At 53.2% G+C, this 22,089-nt stretch overlaps 3 protein-coding genes across 4 annotated transcripts in view; 1 reads left to right on the forward strand and 2 right to left on the reverse strand.

The window, feature by feature from the left end:
• LOC135906993 (monocarboxylate transporter 12-like) overlaps window positions 1-22,089 on the forward strand; it is an 84,075-nt gene that overhangs the window by 47,534 nt on the left and 14,452 nt on the right. The window lies entirely within an intron of this gene.
• The window catches only part of LOC135906992 (ocellar opsin-like), a 67,517-nt gene that overhangs the window by 33,401 nt on the left and 12,027 nt on the right, over window positions 1-22,089 (reverse strand). The gene's annotated exons all lie outside the window — the stretch shown is intronic.
• LOC135907052 (uncharacterized) lies at window positions 18,333-20,953 on the reverse strand. The gene is made up of 2 exons (XM_065438722.1): window positions 20,945-20,953; window positions 18,333-19,949 (listed from the first exon to the last, which is right to left on the reverse strand). Exons 1-2 carry the CDS (start codon window positions 20,951-20,953, stop codon window positions 18,333-18,335), a joined length of 1,626 nt encoding a protein of 541 aa, XP_065294794.1.

Below are 22,089 nucleotides of genomic sequence, written 5' to 3' on the forward strand. Positions count from 1 at the left end.
CTGCTGCTGCTGCTGCTGCTGCTGCTGCTGCTGCTGCTGCTGCTGCTGCTGCTGCTGCTGCTGCTGCTGCTGCTGCTGCTGCTGCTGCTGCTGCTGCTGCTGCTGCTGCTGCTGCTGCTGCTGCTGCTGCTGCTGCTGCTGCTGCTGCTGCTGCTGCTGCTGCTGCTGCTGCTGCTGCTGCTGCTGCTGCTGCTGCTGCTGCTGCTGCTGCTGCTGCTGCTGCTGCTGCTGCTGCTGCTGCTGCTGCTGCTGCTGCTGCTGCTGCTGCTGCTGCTGCTGCTGCTGCTGCTGCTGCTGCTGCTGCTGCTGCTGCTGCTGCTGCTGCTGCTGCTGCTGCTGCTGCTGCTGCTGCTGCTGCTGCTGCTGCTGCTGCTGCTGCTGCTGCTGCTGCTGCTGCTGCTGCTGCTGCTGCTGCTGCTGCTGCTGCTGCTGCTGCTGCTGCTGCTGCTGCTGCTGCTGCTGCTGCTGCTGCTGCTGCTGCTGCTGCTGCTGCTGCTGCTGCTGCTGCTGCTGCTGCTGCTGCTGCTGCTGCTGCTGCTGCTGCTGCTGCTGCTGCTGCTGCTGCTGCTGCTGCTGCTGCTGCTGCTGCTGCTGCTGCTGCTGCTGCTGCTGCTGCTGCTGCTGCTGCTGCTGCTGCTGCTGCTGCTGCTGCTGCTGCTGCTGCTGCTGCTGCTGCTGCTGCTGCTGCTGCTGCTGCTGCTGCTGCTGCTGCTGCTGCTGCTGCTGCTGCTGCTGCTGCTGCTGCTGCTGCTGCTGCTGCTGCTGCTGCTGCTGCTGCTGCTGCTGCTGCTGCTGCTGCTGCTGCTGCTGCTGCTGCTGCTGCTGCTGCTGCTGCTGCTGCTGCTGCTGCTGCTGCTGCTGCTGCTGCTGCTGCTGCTGCTGCTGCTGCTGCTGCTGCTGCTGCTGCTGCTGCTGCTGCTGCTGCTGCTGCTGCTGCTGCTGCTGCTGCTGCTGCTGCTGCTGCTGCTGCTGCTGCTGCTGCTGCTGCTGCTGCTGCTGCTGCTGCTGCTGCTGCTGCTGCTGCTGCTGCTGCTGCTGCTGCTGCTGCTGCTGCTGCTGCTGCTGCTGCTGCTGCTGCTGCTGCTGCTGCTGCTGCTGCTGCTGCTGCTGCTGCTGCTGCTGCTGCTGCTGCTGCTGCTGCTGCTGCTGCTGCTGCTGCTGCTGCTGCTGCTGCTGCTGCTGCTGCTGCTGCTGCTGCTGCTGCTGCTGCTGCTGCTGCTGCTGCTGCTGCTGCTGCTGCTGCTGCTGCTGCTGCTGCTGCTGCTGCTGCTGCTGCTGCTGCTGCTGCTGCTGCTGCTGCTGCTGCTGCTGCTGCTGCTGCTGCTGCTGCTGCTGCTGCTGCTGCTGCTGCTGCTGCTGCTGCTGCTGCTGCTGCTGCTGCTGCTGCTGCTGCTGCTGCTGCTGCTGCTGCTGCTGCTGCTGCTGCTGCTGCTGCTGCTGCTGCTGCTGCTGCTGCTGCTGCTGCTGCTGCTGCTGCTGCTGCTGCTGCTGCTGCTGCTGCTGCTGCTGCTGCTGCTGCTGCTGCTGCTGCTGCTGCTGCTGCTGCTGCTGCTGCTGCTGCTGCTGCTGCTGCTGCTGCTGCTGCTGCTGCTGCTGCTGCTGCTGCTGCTGCTGCTGCTGCTGCTGCTGCTGCTGCTGCTGCTGCTGCTGCTGCTGCTGCTGCTGCTGCTGCTGCTGCTGCTGCTGCTGCTGCTGCTGCTGCTGCTGCTGCTGCTGCTGCTGCTGCTGCTGCTGCTGCTGCTGCTGCTGCTGCTGCTGCTGCTGCTGCTGCTGCTGCTGCTGCTGCTGCTGCTGCTGCTGCTGCTGCTGCTGCTGCTGCTGCTGCTGCTGCTGCTGCTGCTGCTGCTGCTGCTGCTGCTGCTGCTGCTGCTGCTGCTGCTGCTGCTGCTGCTGCTGCTGCTGCTGCTGCTGCTGCTGCTGCTGCTGCTGCTGCTGCTGCTGCTGCTGCTGCTGCTGCTGCTGCTGCTGCTGCTGCTGCTGCTGCTGCTGCTGCTGCTGCTGCTGCTGCTGCTGCTGCTGCTGCTGCTGCTGCTGCTGCTGCTGCTGCTGCTGCTGCTGCTGCTGCTGCTGCTGCTGCTGCTGCTGCTGCTGCTGCTGCTGCTGCTGCTGCTGCTGCTGCTGCTGCTGCTGCTGCTGCTGCTGCTGCTGCTGCTGCTGCTGCTGCTGCTGCTGCTGCTGCTGCTGCTGCTGCTGCTGCTGCTGCTGCTGCTGCTGCTGCTGCTGCTGCTGCTGCTGCTGCTGCTGCTGCTGCTGCTGCTGCTGCTGCTGCTGCTGCTGCTGCTGCTGCTGCTGCTGCTGCTGCTGCTGCTGCTGCTGCTGCTGCTGCTGCTGCTGCTGCTGCTGCTGCTGCTGCTGCTGCTGCTGCTGCTGCTGCTGCTGCTGCTGCTGCTGCTGCTGCTGCTGCTGCTGCTGCTGCTGCTGCTGCTGCTGCTGCTGCTGCTGCTGCTGCTGCTGCTGCTGCTGCTGCTGCTGCTGCTGCTGCTGCTGCTGCTGCTGCTGCTGCTGCTGCTGCTGCTGCTGCTGCTGCTGCTGCTGCTGCTGCTGCTGCTGCTGCTGCTGCTGCTGCTGCTGCTGCTGCTGCTGCTGCTGCTGCTGCTGCTGCTGCTGCTGCTGCTGCTGCTGCTGCTGCTGCTGCTGCTGCTGCTGCTGCTGCTGCTGCTGCTGCTGCTGCTGCTGCTGCTGCTGCTGCTGCTGCTGCTGCTGCTGCTGCTGCTGCTGCTGCTGCTGCTGCTGCTGCTGCTGCTGCTGCTGCTGCTGCTGCTGCTGCTGCTGCTGCTGCTGCTGCTGCTGCTGCTGCTGCTGCTGCTGCTGCTGCTGCTGCTGCTGCTGCTGCTGCTGCTGCTGCTGCTGCTGCTGCTGCTGCTGCTGCTGCTGCTGCTGCTGCTGCTGCTGCTGCTGCTGCTGCTGCTGCTGCTGCTGCTGCTGCTGCTGCTGCTGCTGCTGCTGCTGCTGCTGCTGCTGCTGCTGCTGCTGCTGCTGCTGCTGCTGCTGCTGCTGCTGCTGCTGCTGCTGCTGCTGCTGCTGCTGCTGCTGCTGCTGCTGCTGCTGCTGCTGCTGCTGCTGCTGCTGCTGCTGCTGCTGCTGCTGCTGCTGCTGCTGCTGCTGCTGCTGCTGCTGCTGCTGCTGCTGCTGCTGCTGCTGCTGCTGCTGCTGCTGCTGCTGCTGCTGCTGCTGCTGCTGCTGCTGCTGCTGCTGCTGCTGCTGCTGCTGCTGCTGCTGCTGCTGCTGCTGCTGCTGCTGCTGCTGCTGCTGCTGCTGCTGCTGCTGCTGCTGCTGCTGCTGCTGCTGCTGCTGCTGCTGCTGCTGCTGCTGCTGCTGCTGCTGCTGCTGCTGCTGCTGCTGCTGCTGCTGCTGCTGCTGCTGCTGCTGCTGCTGCTGCTGCTGCTGCTGCTGCTGCTGCTGCTGCTGCTGCTGCTGCTGCTGCTGCTGCTGCTGCTGCTGCTGCTGCTGCTGCTGCTGCTGCTGCTGCTGCTGCTGCTGCTGCTGCTGCTGCTGCTGCTGCTGCTGCTGCTGCTGCTGCTGCTGCTGCTGCTGCTGCTGCTGCTGCTGCTGCTGCTGCTGCTGCTGCTGCTGCTGCTGCTGCTGCTGCTGCTGCTGCTGCTGCTGCTGCTGCTGCTGCTGCTGCTGCTGCTGCTGCTGCTGCTGCTGCTGCTGCTGCTGCTGCTGCTGCTGCTGCTGCTGCTGCTGCTGCTGCTGCTGCTGCTGCTGCTGCTGCTGCTGCTGCTGCTGCTGCTGCTGCTGCTGCTGCTGCTGCTGCTGCTGCTGCTGCTGCTGCTGCTGCTGCTGCTGCTGCTGCTGCTGCTGCTGCTGCTGCTGCTGCTGCTGCTGCTGCTGCTGCTGCTGCTGCTGCTGCTGCTGCTGCTGCTGCTGCTGCTGCTGCTGCTGCTGCTGCTGCTGCTGCTGCTGCTGCTGCTGCTGCTGCTGCTGCTGCTGCTGCTGCTGCTGCTGCTGCTGCTGCTGCTGCTGCTGCTGCTGCTGCTGCTGCTGCTGCTGCTGCTGCTGCTGCTGCTGCTGCTGCTGCTGCTGCTGCTGCTGCTGCTGCTGCTGCTGCTGCTGCTGCTGCTGCTGCTGCTGCTGCTGCTGCTGCTGCTGCTGCTGCTGCTGCTGCTGCTGCTGCTGCTGCTGCTGCTGCTGCTGCTGCTGCTGCTGCTGCTGCTGCTGCTGCTGCTGCTGCTGCTGCTGCTGCTGCTGCTGCTGCTGCTGCTGCTGCTGCTGCTGCTGCTGCTGCTGCTGCTGCTTAACCGCCTCACTGACCATCTCGAGTCTAACGAATGCTATACACACAACATGATTGGCTTTCGGTCGGGGCTTTCTACTCAGGACGCCATGAGACTGATCAAGCACCAGATCATTGACTCTACCTCCGCCGACACTAAGGCAATTCTCGGCTTGGATCTGGAAAAGGCTTTTGACAACATATCGCACGCCTTTATTCTCAAGAGCCTGACAAAGTGTAACGTCGGCAAACGGGCGTACAATTTCGTGCGATCCTTCCTTTCCTCAAGATCCACTAGACTCAAGATTGACGAGTTTTTGACCCACGAAATCCAGCTGGGGCCAAAGGGAACACCTCAGGGGGCGGTGATCTCCCCGACGCTGTTCAACATCTCCCTGATCAAGCTGTCGAGGGCCTTGAACAAAATCCCCAACATTAACCACACGATCTACGCGGATGACATCACCATCTGGTGCTCCAGTGGATGTGAAGGGCAGGTCGAGGGTGCTTTGCAAGAGGCCATCGATGTGACGGAGCGGTATCTTATCCCCACCGGGCTAAGGTGCTCGCCCGCTAAATCCGAGCTCTTGCTCTACAAGAAGAGGCCCAGAGGCGGTTCACACCGGTCCTGGAAGCCAGTAACAGAGAGCCACATTACATTATTCACCGGCAAGGGCTCCCCAGTACCGCGGGTAGACACTATCAGGGTCCTAGGAATGTTTATCGAGTCGAACGGGGCCAATGGAGCCGCCCTCAAACGCATTTGTTCCAAGACCGAAAGCGCCTTCGGCCTGATCCGAAGAATCGCCAACAGGTACCGCGGAATCAAGGAAGACAATCTGATCCGGATTATCCATGCCTTCGTGCTATGCCACCTCGCTTATTCAGGGGTTATGCACAACTGGCTCGTATCGGAGCGCAACAAGATCAATGCCCTAATCAGAAAAGTCTTCAAGCTTGCCCTCGGCCTTCCCATCCGAACGCACACAAAAGACCTCCTCAATTTGGGAATTCACAACACGTTCGAAGAAATCGTTGAAGCCCAAGAATTTTCCCAGTTTGTCAGACTCTCCGGTACCCCAGCGGGCCGAGCCATACTTGGCAAGCTGGGACGTAACCCCATGGTCGTCAGTCTCGACGCTGTGAAGCTGCCCAGCGACGTCAGGTCCAAGATTTACATACACCGGACGCCACGAAATATGCATCCCACCTACAACGAAGGACGAAGACGAGCCAGGGGTAAAGCTCTACTCGCCAGTGCCCGCTTGAACAAGGACCGAACATGCTTCGTAGACGCTGCTTCATACGTTCAAGAAGAGGCCTTCTCCTCAGTGGTCATCGACTGTGATTCTAAAATCCTTAGCCGCGCTACCGTCCGCACTTGTAATTCCAGCGTTGCAGAGCAAGTTGCTATTGCTCTTGCATTGACGGACAGTGTACATGACACGATTTATTCGGATTCCAAGGCCGCTGTCAGGGCCTTTCAGATGGGAATGGTGGCTCCCCAGGCCCTACGTATCATCCGAAGTGCCAAAGACATGAAACATCACTATTTGGCCTGGTTCCCTGCGCACCTTGGAACCATTGAGGGTGCCTCGATCAACCCCAACGAGGAGGCGCACTCGGCTGCACGAGGTTTGACTGACCGTGCGCCGGGCAACGCGTCCTCTCCTGGGCGACCCGAGCCTCTCTGCTCGTACAACGAAATCTGCCAATACAATTATCTGTCAAGAAGAGTCCTACCTTCGCCGCACTCCTCGCTGTGCAGGGCCCAGGCAGTCACTCTCAGACTTCTGCAAACAAGCACTTACCCGAGCCCCGCGGCGCTGCACACAATGTACCCCGAACGGTTCCTAAGCCCGGACTGCCCTCTGTGTGGTGATTATGCGGACTTCGAGCATGTCCTGTGGGGCTGCGCCTCTGCCGGTCCCCCTTTCACTCACGAGGAAATGATGAAGCTAATTAGGGCCCAGGATCCGACCTGTCAAATCCTGGCAGTCCAGAGGGCTCGCGACAGGGCCGTCAGGTTCCACCTGATGGTCCCCGAGTGGGCCTAGCCAGGTGGCGTGGAGTTTACTTACGCCCATAGTGGACAAAATAAAGTTGTTTCACTCACTCACTCACTCACTCACTCACTCACTCACTCACTCACTCACTCACTCACTCACTCACTCACTCACTCACTCACTCACTCACTCACCCAAAATGACAGTGGCATGTTGCTGCCCATCGCAGCCCAACAAGCGCACTCATGCACCTGATTGCGTGAAATTCGGCGCCGCCCAAAGCTCGCCAGCTGCCAAGTCAAAGCTGCCTCGGTGGGAAGCTGGCAGCTGAGATTTGACTGCGGGCACATTGACTGCCCCTCCCTCAACCGCTTCCCCCTCCCGTCCTTTGAAGTTATTCACGCCGCCACGTTCACGCTTTCGAACAGCAGAACGGGACGTCACGAAAATGCATTACCGAGGCTTTCACTGCTTGAGCACAAGCAAAAAAAAATTGTTGTATTTATTTATTTATTTATTTATTTATTTGCAGCGCCCTCAGGGTATATATACATTACAGAGGGGAGCGTATACATAGCAAAACAGAACAGAAAAAATAACCGAGTGACAGCAGAATATGCGGAACAGGTTACAAAATTAAAGTAGAAAGAACATACAACAGATAACCATTCATACAAAATTTTTACAGCAGGCTTGATAACGTATTTTTAAAAACACTTGGATCGGTTATGTTCAGTATGGAGGCGGGTAAATGACTCCAGTCCCTCGCAGTTCTGAGAACAAATGATTGTGAGCCTGCAGTTGCTGTAAAATGTGGTATGCTAACCCTATGGGTATGATCAAGTCGAGGTGAGCGTAATGGTGTTGGAAGTACAAACAAAAAAATCAGTGTTGCGGAAATATACTTTATAAGACGATTAGACCTCCAGTTAAGTCAACGAAGCCTTCTTGAGCGATTCGGAGGTGAGGTAGGGGTGCAGTCACTGCGCACCGCAATCAATCGCCTCGCCCGTCACGTGAAGGGAGTAGAAGTAGTATCTTCGGGATCGGCCCACAATTTTAGATTGCACTGTCCTCAGGATCGGCTTGCATTGTTATATGGCACTATTTTCGAGACCCGCCCACATTTTGACGTATGTTTACATGTTAATTATTTTGGATGATTTCCTGGGCTTTACAGGCCAAAACTACGATGTATGTGTGAGGCACGCCGTTGTGGGGGAAAATACATCAATAGAGTTTCGGTTGCACTATCGAGCTTCTCTGCTAGAGGTTTTCTCCTCGAATCCGGGCACTGGACAACCTTACTGATTTCTTTAAGAAATCACAGTTTCGCCATGTGGACGAAGCAGTGGATTCGATAGGAGCACATTAGAATATTAAACGCAATGTAGGGCTCGTATCTCCAGTGGCAGTATGAAGTGCAGTTAACATAAGGTGAATAAGTAAACACGCCTGGTGTGGCGTGTGTGTGGTGTGGCCTGTTCATGTGTAGACACACATGAACAGAGAGATCTCGGTGAACGCGAGAAACATCTGTTAGAACCGAAACGCCTTGTCGCCCTGTAGCACTATGTGTAGTAGTATGTGCGCGGGCACTATGTGTGCGGCCCCCTTAGCGCTTTTGAGCTGCAGGGTTTTGTCGATGCTTAGCCTCCTGTTGCCGCAGTCTGGTCGCCTCCGGCACTGAGCCGCAGCCTGGGCCGGACGCGCAGCAGCACAGTGTTTCGGCATCTGGACTACCGGTTAAAGCAAGCATCGACACAAAGCACGTGGTTCACCAGTCGTGTAAAACGTTGCATGAATAAAAAGAAGCGATCATACTCGCGAGCGAGACTGACGACCTCAGAGGAAGATTGGAGCCGTTATGGTGAGCATGCATACATTTGCAGGTCTGAAATTGAGACAGCAAAGGACAAATTTTATAACAATTATATTTCAAACATGTTAAAAGACAATAGTAGTAAATTTTGGAAAGTTGCAAATCCTAGTTGCTCTTCGATGTCTTCAATATCGATAGCCAACGAAGCAAGGCTTCTTTCTTCAGCAGACGCGGCCATAGAATTTGATAACTTGTTTAGCTTAGTGTTCGCAGATGAAAGCCCGATGTCATCTAGCCTGCTCGTTTCTCCCTTCCACTATGTAAGGTATAAATCACTTTTGAATGCTTATCACGAGCCATTGGTTGCCTCCCTGCAAATTCTGCACCAGGACTTGACAACATATGCCCTAAGCTTTCTTTTAAATAACAAAATCAGCCATATGCCATTTGTTATCTGCAGTTTTGCAACCGTCTCCTGACACGGGCTGTGTACCAGACGAAAACTAGCTTGCGCAATCCCTACATATAAATCAGGAGACCGTTCTAATCCAACTAAGTACAAGCCAATCTCTTTAACTAGTATCGCTGGCAACCTTCTCGAGCACGTTATTTCATCTGCACTCATGGCAGTCACAGTCATAGTCATGGAGTCATCTGCAGTCATACTTAGGGCATAATACCCTTTTCTTTTTCTTTAAGCAACACCATTTTCTCCGCGGTCGGTCATGCGAAGCGCAATGATTCGATTTAATTACAGAAATTCATAGTGCTCAGTTACAGAATTTATCCCAAATCGATGTCGCTTTTGCAAATTTCACAAAAGATCTCGACAATGTCCCTCACGTGCGTCTAATAAGAAAAAAGCTTACAAGCCTTAACATAAACACCCATGTAATCAAATGGATGACAGATTTTGTAACTATCCACGTTAGTCCGTTGTAGTAAACAAATATTGCTTTCCATTAGTACATGTCAAATCAGGAGTGCCACAAGGACCGGTGCTCGGGCCGATTTTCTTTCTACTTCACATTCATGATGTAGGCAGTTTCATGACTTCTTCACTAAGATTATTTGCAGACGATTGCGTGTTATACAAACAGGTAGCTAACACTCAGGATGCTAATAATCTGCAGTGCGATTTGTCCAGGTTAAATAACTGGTGTCAGGATTGGCAAATGGAACTAAACGTAAACAAAACAAAAGCCGTTTCATTGACTGCGAAGCTAAACCCATGAACGTATACCTACACATCAAATACCAGGCCAATTGAATTGCTATCCAGCGTTAAGTATTTAGGCGTTCGTTTAGCTTCGTATTTATCACGGAATATGCACACGTACTGACGCTGAAATGAGCAGCCCATGTAAGACGCTCGGATTCATTATTTCGCCAATTCTTACACAAAACTTTTAGCTCACAAAAGATTGCGTGGCTCAAAACTTGATTATGCATCACAAGCCTGGAATCCTCACCAGGCATATACAATAAGTGAACTTAAATCACTTCTGAACAAAAGTGCGCATTTGACAGCAAAGCATTACTCTCGAACATCCAGCACAAGTGAAATAAAAATGTCCTTAAAATTGTCTTCTCTGAAATCACGTAGACCGTTATCACTTCGTCTCTTTTTCACAATGTTTACCATAGCGATTCCCAATGTCATCATATCATCTCTTATCAAACCTGCCCATCGAGTGTTTTTGCGTCTTGACTACATTTATAAAACAGAACCTTTATTTGACTGAACTAACCCGTTCTTACGTTCACCTCTAGTCCTTGCTATTAATGAATGGAATAACCTGCCAGGAGACATTGACTGTATCGCCGACCCTGACGAGTTGACTCAAAAGTAAAGAGTCATCTTGGGGTGTGAACACTTATCTGGAAATTTATATTTTTTTACACACATAGTTATATTAATATGTGAAATTCTGCATATTGCGTGTATTGCCTATACTCTTCCATCTGTTGCAACAGAACTGCTTGTTGGCCTAGTTGATGCTTGCTAAAAGACATGTTTTTTTTTTTTTGCCGCAAGTTAACACACACAAAAGGACGACACATAAAGACAACACGGGCGCCTGTGTTGTCTTTATGTGTCTTTCTTTTGTGTGTGTTAACTTGCGGCAAAAAAACATGTCTTTTAGCTTCACTGTGTATTCTTCATTGACATGAATGATAAGCCTAGCTAGCTGATTTAGTATTCTGTTTTTTTTTCTTTTACTGAGAGCATTTTGTACCTTTAACAGTCTGTGTACGTTCCTGTTAGAATTATTTTTCTTTGCGTGTACCCTGCCATATGTATTAATTTCATGTACGGGAACTACCCCTCCCCCTCCCCCTGTGTGATACCATCGGGTCGTTAGGGCACATGCATCAATAAAATGAATCAAACGAAAACTCGTAGGGTAACTAACATAAACTTCTGGAGGTGGCACATTCGCAAGGCCAATGCTACTTTATTCACGAGCAGGCGCTCTGTGGGAAATGCGTAGAAATGTAATGTTTTGAAAGTTGTAGGTGGCATGGAATAAATACCCGGCAGTTCCATAAACTTCTAAAGGGGACGGAGGCTGATTTCGTAAATTTTACGCTTTTTCCTGTTTGCTTTTTAGCTATTTGCGTCGACTTATATGACATGGTGAATAACCTCAATGTGAAACTGCAAGGAGAGGCACACTTCACTCATGGCCTCTACACGGACATAAAATACTTTAGGAAAAAATTGCAGTTTTTTTTAGAGGCACATGCAAAACCGAAAGTGGGAGGATATCCGCTGGTTTTCGAGAATTATTGTGGAGTGTAATACATCATTTCTTCACAGATTTGCGGCACAAATATTCAGCGAACTGCAGGAATGATTTTGCGAGCAATTCTGCGGCTTCGATGCCAGAAGGAGGAACTACAAATGTGCCAGTAAAAAGATCCATTTAGCTGTGATGTGGACACATTGCAGGTTTCTTTCGATGACCCATAATTGAACGGCCGCCAGAGTACGCGTTGAAATACAAGTACTAAGAATAAAATCTCAATATATTTTCTAAATTACTAGGTCTGGAGCAGTTCCAAAACATAAAGCAATTTTCTCGCGGGTACAAGTGAATTTTGAGTTTACAACGTCGCTAAAACAAACTTGCTACAGGAATTAAAATGGGAAACCTAGATACAGGGCTCCTTTACCTGGCAAACACGTGACTTCTATGCTTCATATTAGCTCATCAGGCTTGCCGCCACTGTTCATTAAAATAATCAAGTCAAAACATCAGGTCCACCTCTCAGCCCCCGTACTAAGTACTAGCAGCGGGACGCCCATCCTCATGCATTCAAATATAGTGCACTCTGCTTAGTGCCCTGCGCGGCATTTTGCGGTTGTCACATGCTTACTCTTTCGTATATATCTTCTATTGCAAATATTCGAATGAACTCATTAAATATTGTCACGTGGTGGTGACGTCAAAGAACACAGTAGCAATACTGTGAACAAGAAAACTAACTTTTATTGGGCGAACCTGTGCCCACAAAAACAGGCTACACTTATAGCGCAACGATAGCGGCGAACACGCTCGGCGATCGTCGAAAATCTGATCAGCGGGTCAAGCGCGTCGGCTTTTATACAGCAATCGTCGAATGTTCCAGAATAAACGTTGGGACCCGCATGCCTTCTAAAATGTTCTACACCATTCGTGTCAAGCGATGAAATCAGATAACACAACGTTCGGCGATAACAGACAGCGGATAGAAGCATCGATAACTTTCCAGAAACTTCGGATACATGCAGGCGCGTCCCGCGCTGTGCGATAACATTTGTTCGGCGGCAAAACTTGTCGCCCGATAAAGACAAGTACACGTGTCAATACCCCCCTCTTAAAAAGCATCGACCCGATGCTGAAAACAAATGAAGGTAATAAACAAAAGTACTCGTAGCAAAGAAAAGAACAAAAATGGCGAAGTTCGTCAGCGTCCGTAAAAGGGTTTAACGCGCACCACGTGGACCACTTCAGATCGTGCGCGGCGCCGCTGTGAGTGCGAAATGCCGTCTGGCACGACCTCATAGTCTAGTGCGCCAATACGTCGGATGACCTTGTAGGGTCCGAAATAGCGTCGTAGCAGCTTCTCACTGAGTCCTCGCCGGCGTATCGGGGTCCATACCCAAACACGGTCGCCGGGCTGGTACTCGACGAAGCGTCGTCGGAGGTTGTAATGTCGGCTGTCGGTACGCTGCTGGGTCTTGATCCGTAGGCGGGCGAGCTGTCGGGCTTCTTCGGCGCGCTGGAGATAGGTAGCGACGTCAAGGTTCTCCTCGTCAGTGACGTGCGGCAGCATGGCGTCGAGCGTCGTCGTCGGGTTCCTGCCGTAAACCAGCTTAAACGGCGTGATCTGTGTTGTTTCTTGCACCGCCGTGTTGTACGCAAAGGTTACGTACGGCAGGACCGCGTCCCACGTCTTGTGTTCGACGTCGACGTACATCGCTAGCATGTCGGCGAGGGTCTTATTCAGCCGCTCCGTAAGGCCATTCGTCTGCGGGTGGTAGGCCGTGGTCCTCCTGTGCCTTGTCTGACTGTATTTCAGAATGGCTTGGGTGAGCTCCGCTGTAAAGGCCGTTCCTCTGTCGGTGATGAGGACTTCTGGGGCGCCATGTCGAAGCAGGATGTTTTCGACAAAAAATTTCGCCACTTCGGCTGCGCTACCTTTCGGCAGTGCTTTAGTTTCAGCGACGCGGGTGAGGTAGTCTGTCGCCACGACGATCCACTTATTTCTGGTTGTTGACGTCGGAAAGGGTCCCAGTAAGTCCATCCCGATCTGCCGGAATGGTCGGCAAGGAGGCTCGATTGGCTGTAGTAATCCGGCTGGCCTTGTCGGCGGTGTCTTACGTCGCTGACAGTCTCGGCATGTTCTGACATAATGGGCGACGTCGGCGGTCAGGCGCGGCCAATAATACTTTTGTTGTATCCTCGAGAGTGTCCGGGAAAAACCGAGGTGTCCAGCGGTCGGATCGTCATGTAGGGCGTGCAATACTTCTGGACGAAGTCCTGACGGGACAACAAGAAGGTAGTTGGCGCGGACTGGTGAAAAGTTCTTCTTCACGAGGAGATTGTTTTGAAGCGTGAAGGAAGATAGTCCGCGCTTAAATGCCCTGGGGACAACGTCGGTGTGCCCTTCCAAATATTCCACCAGGCCTTTTAGCTCCGGGTCTGCCCGTTGCTGCTCAGCGAAGTCTTCTGCGCTTATCATGCCAAGGAAGGCGTCGTCATCTTCGTCATCTTGCGGCGGCGGGTCAATGGGGGCACGTGATAGGCAATCGGCATCGGAGTGTTTTCTTCCGGACTTGTAGGTTACAGTGATGTCGTATTCTTGTAGTCTGAGGCTCCACCGCGCCAGTCTTCCTGAAGGATCCTTTATACTCGCTAGCCAACACAAAGCGTGATGGTCACTGACGACTTTGAATGGCCTGCCATAAAGATAAGGGCGAAATTTAGCTGTAGCCCAAACGATGGCGAGGCATTCCTTTTCGGTCGTAGAATAGTTGCCTTCCGCTTTTGACAGCGACCGGCTAGCGTAAGATATCACCTGTTCGACTCCGTTTTTCCTCTGGACTAGAACGGCACCGAGGCCTAGGCTACTGGCGTCAGTATGGATTTCTGTATCGGCGTACTCGTCGAAGTGCGCAAGTACGGGCGGCGACTGCATGCGTCGTTTGAGTTCTTCAAATGCGTCGGCCTGCGGCGTTTCCCACTTGAACTCAACATCACATTTAGTTAGACGTGTCAACGGCTCGGCGATGCGTGAAAAGTCCTTGACAAAGCGCCTGTAGTAGGCACACATGCCAAGGAATCTACGCACTGCCTTCTTGTCGGTGGGCTGCGGGAACTTTGCGATGGCAGCTGTTTTCTGCGGGTCGGGGCGTACTCCGGATTTACTGATGACGTGGCCTAGGAACAGAAGCTCGTCGTAAGCGAAGCGGCATTTTTCTGGCTTCAGAGTGAGCCCTGATGACTTGATGGCCTCTAGTACTGTGGCAAGCCGCTTAAGGTGATCGTCGAAATTTCCGGCGAATACAACGACATCATCCAAGTAAACGAGACAGGTCTGCCATTTCAGTCCCGCTAAAACCGTGTCCATCACGCGCTGGAACGTTGCAGGCGCCGAGCACAGTCCAAATGGCATAACCTTGAACTCGTAGAGGCCGTCTGGGGTGATGAAGGCGGTCTTTTCGCGATCTCTTTCGTCGACTTCTATTTGCCAATAGCCAGACTTGAGGTCCATCGAGGAGAAGTACTTAGCGTTGCAGAGCCGATCCAATGCGTCGTCTATCAGTGGAAGGGGGTATACGTCCTTCTTCGTGATCTTGTTCAGACGACGATAATCGACGCAGAAACGTAGGGTTCCGTCCTTTTTCTTCACCAGGACAACAGGGGATGCCCACGGGCTTTTCGACGGCTGGATGATGTCGTCGCGCAGCATTTCGTCGACTTGTTCTCTTATAGCTTCGCGTTCTCGCGGCGAAACTCGGTAAGGGCTTTGGCGGAGTGGTCGAGCGTACCCCTCGGTGATTATGCGATGCTTGGCGACTGGTGTTTGTCGAATCCTCGATGTCGTCGAAAAGCAGTCTTTGTATCGTTGGAGCAGACTTCTGAGTTGCTGTTGCTTAATCACTGGGAGACTTGGATTAATGTCGTAGTCTGGTTCGGGAACCGTGGTCGTCGGGGTAGATGTGGCGGAATCCGAGAGGACAAACGCATTACTGGTTTCCACAATTTCCTCGATGTACGCGATCGTCGTGCCCTTGTTGATGTGCTTGAACTCCGGACTGAAGTTTGTCAGCAACACTTCAGTTTTCCCTCCATGCAGTCGAGCGATCCCTCTTGCGACGCAAATTTCACGGTCTAGCAGGAGGCGTTGGTCGCCTTCGATGACACCTTCTACGTCAGCGGGTATTTCGGTGCCGACCGAAATAACGATGCTGGAGCGGGGCGGGATGCTCACTTGGTCTTCGAGCACACTCAAGGCGTGGTGACTACGAGGGCTCTCCGGCGGTATCGCTTTATCTTCCGACAGCGTTATTGACTTCGACTTCAGGTCGATGACTGCGCCGTGTTGGTTCAGGAAGTCCATACCGAGAATGACGTCTCGAGAACACTGTTGGAGGATAACGAAGGTGGCAGGGTAAGTCCGGTCATGAATGGTTATCCTTGCCGTGCAGATTCCAGTCGGCGTAATCAGGTGTCCTCCAGCGGTGCGAATTTGAGGGCCTTCCCATGCAGTCTTAACCTTCTTCAATTGGGCGGCGATGCGTCCACTCATGACGGAGTAATCAGCACCGGTGTCCACTAAGGCGGTAACTGCGTGGCCGTCGAGAAGCACGTCGAGGTCGGTGGTTCTTTGTCTGGCGTTGCAGTTAGGTCTTGGCGTCGGATCACGGCTGCGTCGTGTTGAACTGAAACTGGAACGTCGCGTCGTCAAGTCGTCTTTCGTCGGTGTAGTCTTGGCTTGCTGACTTCGTCGGGACGGCGGCGTGTCGTCATTAGGTCGTCGAGGTAGTTTCTTCGGCGTCTTCGTCGGCGGCGGAGGATCTTCGTCAGTTCGACGAACAGCAACCGCACCTCCATCGGTTGCTGCTTTTAGTTTTCCGGATATGGGCTCGCTGACCGGCCCCGAGCTGGGCCAGTGTATGGTCGGCGCTGCGGCGACAGGTAGCGTCCTGGTGACGGCGAACGGGATGGTCGTCGAGGGCTCCATTGAGTAGCAGCGAGGTAGTCGGCGATGTCACGTGGGCGCTCTCCAAGCTGTGGACGCGGCGCGTTGACGGCGAAACCTCGCAGTCCCATTTCCCGATATGGACATCGTCGGTACACGTGACCCGCTTCCCCGCAGTGGTAGCAGAGCGGGCGGTGGTCAGGAGCGCGCCAAACGTCGGTCTTCCTCGTGTAGGTGCGTTGGGTGACGGGTGGGCGCGTTGGCGGCGGCGGCGGCGGACGACGGAACTGCGTCGTTGCAGGACCCTGGCGTGGTCGCGGAGGGGGACCTTGGCGGCGTACGACGGCGGCGTAGGTCATCGCTTCGGGCTGTGGTTGCGGTAATTGGGGTTGCACCTCCGGGACTCCAAGCGACCGCTGAACCTCATCTTTGACGATGTCGGCGATCGAAGCCACTTGGGGCTGCGACGAAGGCAGGACCTTGCGCAGTTCTTCGCGCACAATGGCCCTGATGGTCTCCTGAAGGTCGCCGGAATCCAGTCCTTGGATGGCGTACTGTGGCGTGAGCCCCTGGCGGTTATATTGCCGGGTGCGCATTTCCAGAGTTTTCTCGATCGTCGATGCCTCTGCAGAAAACTCAGCTACGGTCTTCGGCGGGTGACGAATAAGTCCTGCGAAAAGTTCTTGCTTCACGCCCCGCATCAGGAAGCGGACTTTTTTCTCCTCTGACATTTCCGGGTCGGCGTGGCGGAACAGACGGGTCATTTCCTCAGTGAAGATTGCAATCGTCTCATTCGGCAGCTGCGCTCTGGTCTCCAGTAGAGCTTGGGCTCGCTCTTTTCGCACGACGCTGGTAAATGTTTGCAGGAAGCCGCTTCGGAACAGGTCCCACGTCGTCAAGGTGGCTTCGCGATTCTCGAACCACGTCCTGGCGGCATCCTCCAATGCGAAATAAACATGTCGCAGCTTGTCGTCGTTCGCCCAGCTGTTAAACTTAGCGACCCTCTCATACGCTTCCAGCCAGCTTTCCGGGTCCTCAAATGTGGAACCGCGGAACGTCGGTGGTTCCTTGGGCTGCTTCAGCACGACGGGGGACGCTGGGGCTGCCATTGCAGTTGCCTTGGACACAATCTTCTTGGTCTCAGGTAAAAGTCCGTGCTCCGGGGGCAGCTGTTGAAGACGGCGGCTTGCTCGATGTTCCGGGACGGCGCTGGTGTTGTCTTTGCGGTCCGGGCTTGAATTACGGCTTGTCGGGGGCGTACGGTACATCAACGTAAAGCACCTCCACCAGATGTCACGTGGTGGTGACGTCAAAGAACACAGTAGCAATACTGTGAACAAGAAAACTAACTTTTATTGGGCGAACCTGTGCCCACAAAAACAGGCTACACTTATAGCGCAACGATAGCGGCGAACACGCTCGGCGATCGTCGAAAATCTGATCAGCGGGTCAAGCGCGTCGGCTTTTATACAGCAATCGTCGAATGTTCCAGAATAAACGTTGGGACCCGCATGCCTTCTAAAATGTTCTACACCATTCGTGTCAAGCGATGAAATCAGATAACACAACGTTCGGCGATAACAGACAGCGGATAGAAGCATCGATAACTTTCCAGAAACTTCGGATACATGCAGGCGCGTCCCGCGCTGTGCGATAACATTTGTTCGGCGGCAAAACTTGTCGCCCGATAAAGACAAGTACACGTGTCAATATGCAAATATTTTCATTTCTTTGTGAGAAATCTCCGCATTCATATATTGGCACCCGTGGTTATCCCCTTTCATTTTTTCTTGATAGCTGCTGCTGCTTTTTTATGTTAGAATTTGTATCCGTTCCATTTGGTGCCATTCTGATGGTACAGTGTCTTACATATTGTACTTTGTAGTCCGTAGTCACCATAGTACGCGAGGCATCTTTTTGTTAGCTACTAGGAACATAAAGAGTTGTTTCGTGTCTTGTATGTTTTAAACGATCTCCATTTGTTTATCGTTTGCCTCAGAGCTGTGTGAGTTACGCCTTCTTTGAGACAAGATAGAAACGAAATTGACCAGAACTTTAGTCACACTGCCATTTCAACTTGGTTTAGGGTCTGAAATTTAATTTACTAATTAAATTGTTTAGGTTCGTTTGGACGTTGTTCCTCCATGGCTGCCTTTCTGACGCTCGCTGTTTTTGACGTTTTTGACCTCTGGAGTAATTAAGGGAGAGGGTATGATTACCTGACATATCTCTGAGGGGGTTTGGGCGTTTGCATTGTCACTGCTCGGGCGCTGTGCGAATTTGATCGCTAAAATGCCAGTTCCGAGCTTACGACCTGCCGCCGACCCTCCCTCCAAGATGGCCATTGGACGTGATCCTTCCGGCGATCGCAACAGCCCAACCACCATCAGGAAGAGGGCTCCAAAGGGGGCAGCTCATCAGTCGCCCTTGCAGAGGCATTGGCCGTTCAGCAGGCGCAGCTCCGGCTCGAAGTCCCAGGCTCCCCGGGAGGATCGAACGACCGATCACTACAGCCCGTCCACCATCAGGAAGAGGGCTCTCAAGGAGGTAGCTCATCAGTGCCCCTTGAAGAGGCCTTGGCCGCTCAGCATGCTCAGTTCCGGCTCGAAGGAGCCCGGGCGGGCTTGAAGTCCCGGCTCCAAGGCCTCTCCAAGGGGCACTGATGAGCCGCCCCCTTGCGAGCCCTCGTCCTGATGGTGGACGAGCTGTTGTGATCGGCCGTTTGATTCTCCCGGCGAGCCTTGCAGCTGAGCCTGCTGAGCGCCAAAGGCCTTTCCAAGGGGTATGATGAGCCGCCCTCTTGCGCGCCCTCTTCCATATGGTGGATGGGCTGTTGTGATCGGCCGTTTGATTCTCCCGGCGAGCCTGGGACTTTGAGCCGGAGCTGAGCCTGCTGAGCGCCCAAGGCCTTTCCAAGGGGTACTGATGAGCCGCCCGCTTGCGAGCCCTCTTCCTGATGGTGGATGGGCTGTTGTGATCGGCCGTTTGATTCTCCAGGCGAACCTGGGACTTCAAGCCGGAGCTGCGCCTGCTGAGCGGCTAATGCCTCTTCAAGGCGTACCGATGAGCTACCCCCTTTTGAGCCCTCTTCCTGATGGTGGATGGGCTGTTGTGATCGGCCGTTTGATTCTCCAGGCGAACCTGGGACTTCAAGCCGGAGCTGCGCCTGCTGAGCGGCTAATGCCTCTTCAAGGCGTACCGATGAGCTACCCCCTTTTGAGCCCTCTTCCTGATGGTGGATGGGCTGTTGTGATCGGCCGTTTGAATCTCCAGGCGAACCTGGGACTTCAAGCCGGAGCTGCGCTTGCTGAGCGGCTAATGCCTCTTCAAGGCGTACCGATGAGCTACCCCCTTTTGAGCCCTCTTCCTGATGGTGGATGGGCTGTTGTGATCGGCCGTTTGATTCTCCAGGCGAACCTGGGACTTCAAGCCGGAGCTGCGCCTGCTGAGCGGCTAATGCCTCTTCAAGGCGTACCGATGAGCTACCCCCTTTTGAGCCCTCTTCCTGATGGTGGATGGGCTGTTGTGATCGGCCGTTTGATTCTCCAGGCGAACCTGGGACTTCAAGCCGGAGCTGCGCCTGCTGAGCGGCTAATGCCTCTTCAAGGCGTACCGATGAGCTACCCCCTTTTGAGCCCTCTTCCTGATGGTGGATGGGCTGTTGTGATCGGCCGTTTGATTCTCCAGGCGAACCTGGGACTTCAAGCCGGAGCTGCGCCTGCTGAGCGGCTAATGCCTCTTCAAGGCGTACCGATGAGCTACCCCCTTTTGAGCCCTCTTCCTGATGGTGGATGGGCTGTTGTGATCGGCCGTTTGATTCTCCAGGCGAACCTGGGACTTCAAGCCGGAGCTGCGCCTGCTGAGCGGCTAATGCCTCTTCAAGGCGTACCGATGAGCTACCCCCTTTTGAGCCCTCTTCCTGATGGTGAATGGGCTGTTGTGATCGGCCGTTTGAATCTCCAGGCGAACCTGGGACTTCAAGCCGGAGCTGCGCTTGCTGAGCGGCTAATGCCTCTTCAAGGCGTACCGATGAGCTACCCCCTTTTGAGCCCTCTTCCTGATGGTGGATGGGCTGTTGTGATCGGCCGTTTGATTCTCCAGGCGAACCTGGGACTTCAAGCCGGAGCTGCGCCTGCTGAGCGGCTAATGCCTCTTCAAGGCGTACCGATGAGCTACCCCCTTTTGAGCCCTCTTCCTGGTGGTGGACGGGCTGTTGTGATCGGCCGTTCGCGCCGCGACAACCTCTAGTCACGGCTCGCGCGATTATAGGGAACGGGCCGACGGCCTCGTCAAAATTATTCTCAAAACGAATGATTTATGACCAGCGCAGGAGTACCTCGTTCAGGAGAGGTTTGAGCAAAGTGTAATGATACGGCCATCACCTGTTAGCCGCACAAATGTGGCAGGTACAAGCCGGAGACACGGTCAGTGTGATGATACGGCCATCACCTGACAGCCACATAAATTGGCATGTCCAAGCCGGAGACACGGTCAGTGCGATGATACGGCCATCACCTGACAGCCACATAAATTGGCATGTCCAAGCCGCAGACACGGTCAGTGCGATGATACGGCCATCACCTGTCAGTGTACGATCGGAGTCAGCGTACGTTCTCCTCCTTTCCCTGTTTGTGTCCAGTGATGTGCGTGCGTTCCCGACCAAGTTCCCTCATTAGGGAAAGGGCAACCGACCTCCGGATTGGTGGGACTTGATGTCATCGGTCTCCAGACGCCGGATTGGGGGTAGTGACTGAACAATGATCACGCAAGGCATAAAAGGATCAACGTACGGCGGGACTGATCGACGACTACAACTTAATCATCAACTTTTCTGTATTACTTTGCATTTTCTAACATCACAAAAAGCTTTACCTTACTTGCCTATTCTTTTTACAAATATAAGAAGCCTTGGGAATAAATTTCATTTTTTATCTTCGGCAATCGACACGTGCGATGCAAAAATTATTGCCTTGACAGAAACTTGGCTTCCTGCACATGTGCGCGATTATGATACTTTCTGTGGCGCCGGCAATTTCGCTGTCTACCGCTGTGACCGATCTGCACGTCGAGGAGGAGGCGTCCTTCTCGCAATTTCTAAAGATATTCAATCATTTCATATAGATATTAACACTGAACTTGAAACCACGTGGGCTTGCCTAACTCTCGGTCACACAAGGATAATCCTCGGCGTTTGCTACCGCTCACCCTCGTCATCTGCTACTTTCACTGAACAGCTACACGATGTTATTAATCTAATTTTTTCCCGTTTTCCTACAGCACCGTTATTCTTACTCGGCGATTTTAATTTTCCAAATTTAATATGAATACGCATCCACCCACCATAAAGCCTTTTTCCGTTCAGGCTAAAGATTTCTGTACACTGTGTTCCCTATTTTCATTTTCCCAACTTGTGACTCAGCCTACCAGATCATCAATCAGAACCGCTAACACGCTTGATTTAATTCTAACTAATCGACCAGAACTTGCTTCCTCCATAACATACCTACCTGGTATTAGCGACCATACCTTACTGACATTCGTTTTAAAAGTCTTCCATCCCAAAAAGATAAAAGTTAAGAAAGTAATACGCGATTACAAGAAAGCCAACTTTGAAGCCATTAACAATGAACTATCGTCATTTATTCAAACATTTTTTGTTGATTTTGAGAACCGTACGGTCCAGTCAAATTGGGATATATTTGTAGACCAAGTACGCCTATTAACTGAAAAGTTTATTCCTAATCGCATCATCACTTCTAATCCTCAATCCCCTTGGTACAACTCTTATATAAAGCGCCTATCTAACAGAAAAAAACGTCTTTATCGTTTAGCTAAATCATCTGCAAGTAAAACAACTTGGAAAACCTATAACGTTGCCAATAATCTGTACTTAACTGCACTAAAAAATGCTAAACACAATTACTTATCCCATACATTACCTGACATGCTTACGACAGATATTCGAAAGTTTTGGCGCGTCATTAACCCGTCTTCTGATAGCTCGATCACCTTGAAAGATGAGTCTGGTGAAGTTATTTCAAGTGAAGCTTGCGCAAACATTCTCTGTGAATCATTTGCAAATAATTTTTCCACTTCATCGAACATTGAACTACCACACACAGAACACTACAACTATCTCATTATGCAACCCATAGCTCTTGACTTTGCAGGTATTGATAGGCTGATTCATGATTTGCCTTTAAACTCAGCTCCCGGTTATGATACCATTAATAGCGAATTTTTGAAAAACACTACCACATACTGTTCTGTAATACTTGCTAATATTTTCCAGCAATCAATAAACACTTGTACTCCGCCAGCTCAATGGAAAATAGGGAAGGTGGTTCCGT

Source organism: Dermacentor albipictus, chromosome 1, assembly GCF_038994185.2.
Source record: "Dermacentor albipictus isolate Rhodes 1998 colony chromosome 1, USDA_Dalb.pri_finalv2, whole genome shotgun sequence".
Taxonomy (NCBI): domain Eukaryota; kingdom Metazoa; phylum Arthropoda; class Arachnida; order Ixodida; family Ixodidae; genus Dermacentor; species Dermacentor albipictus.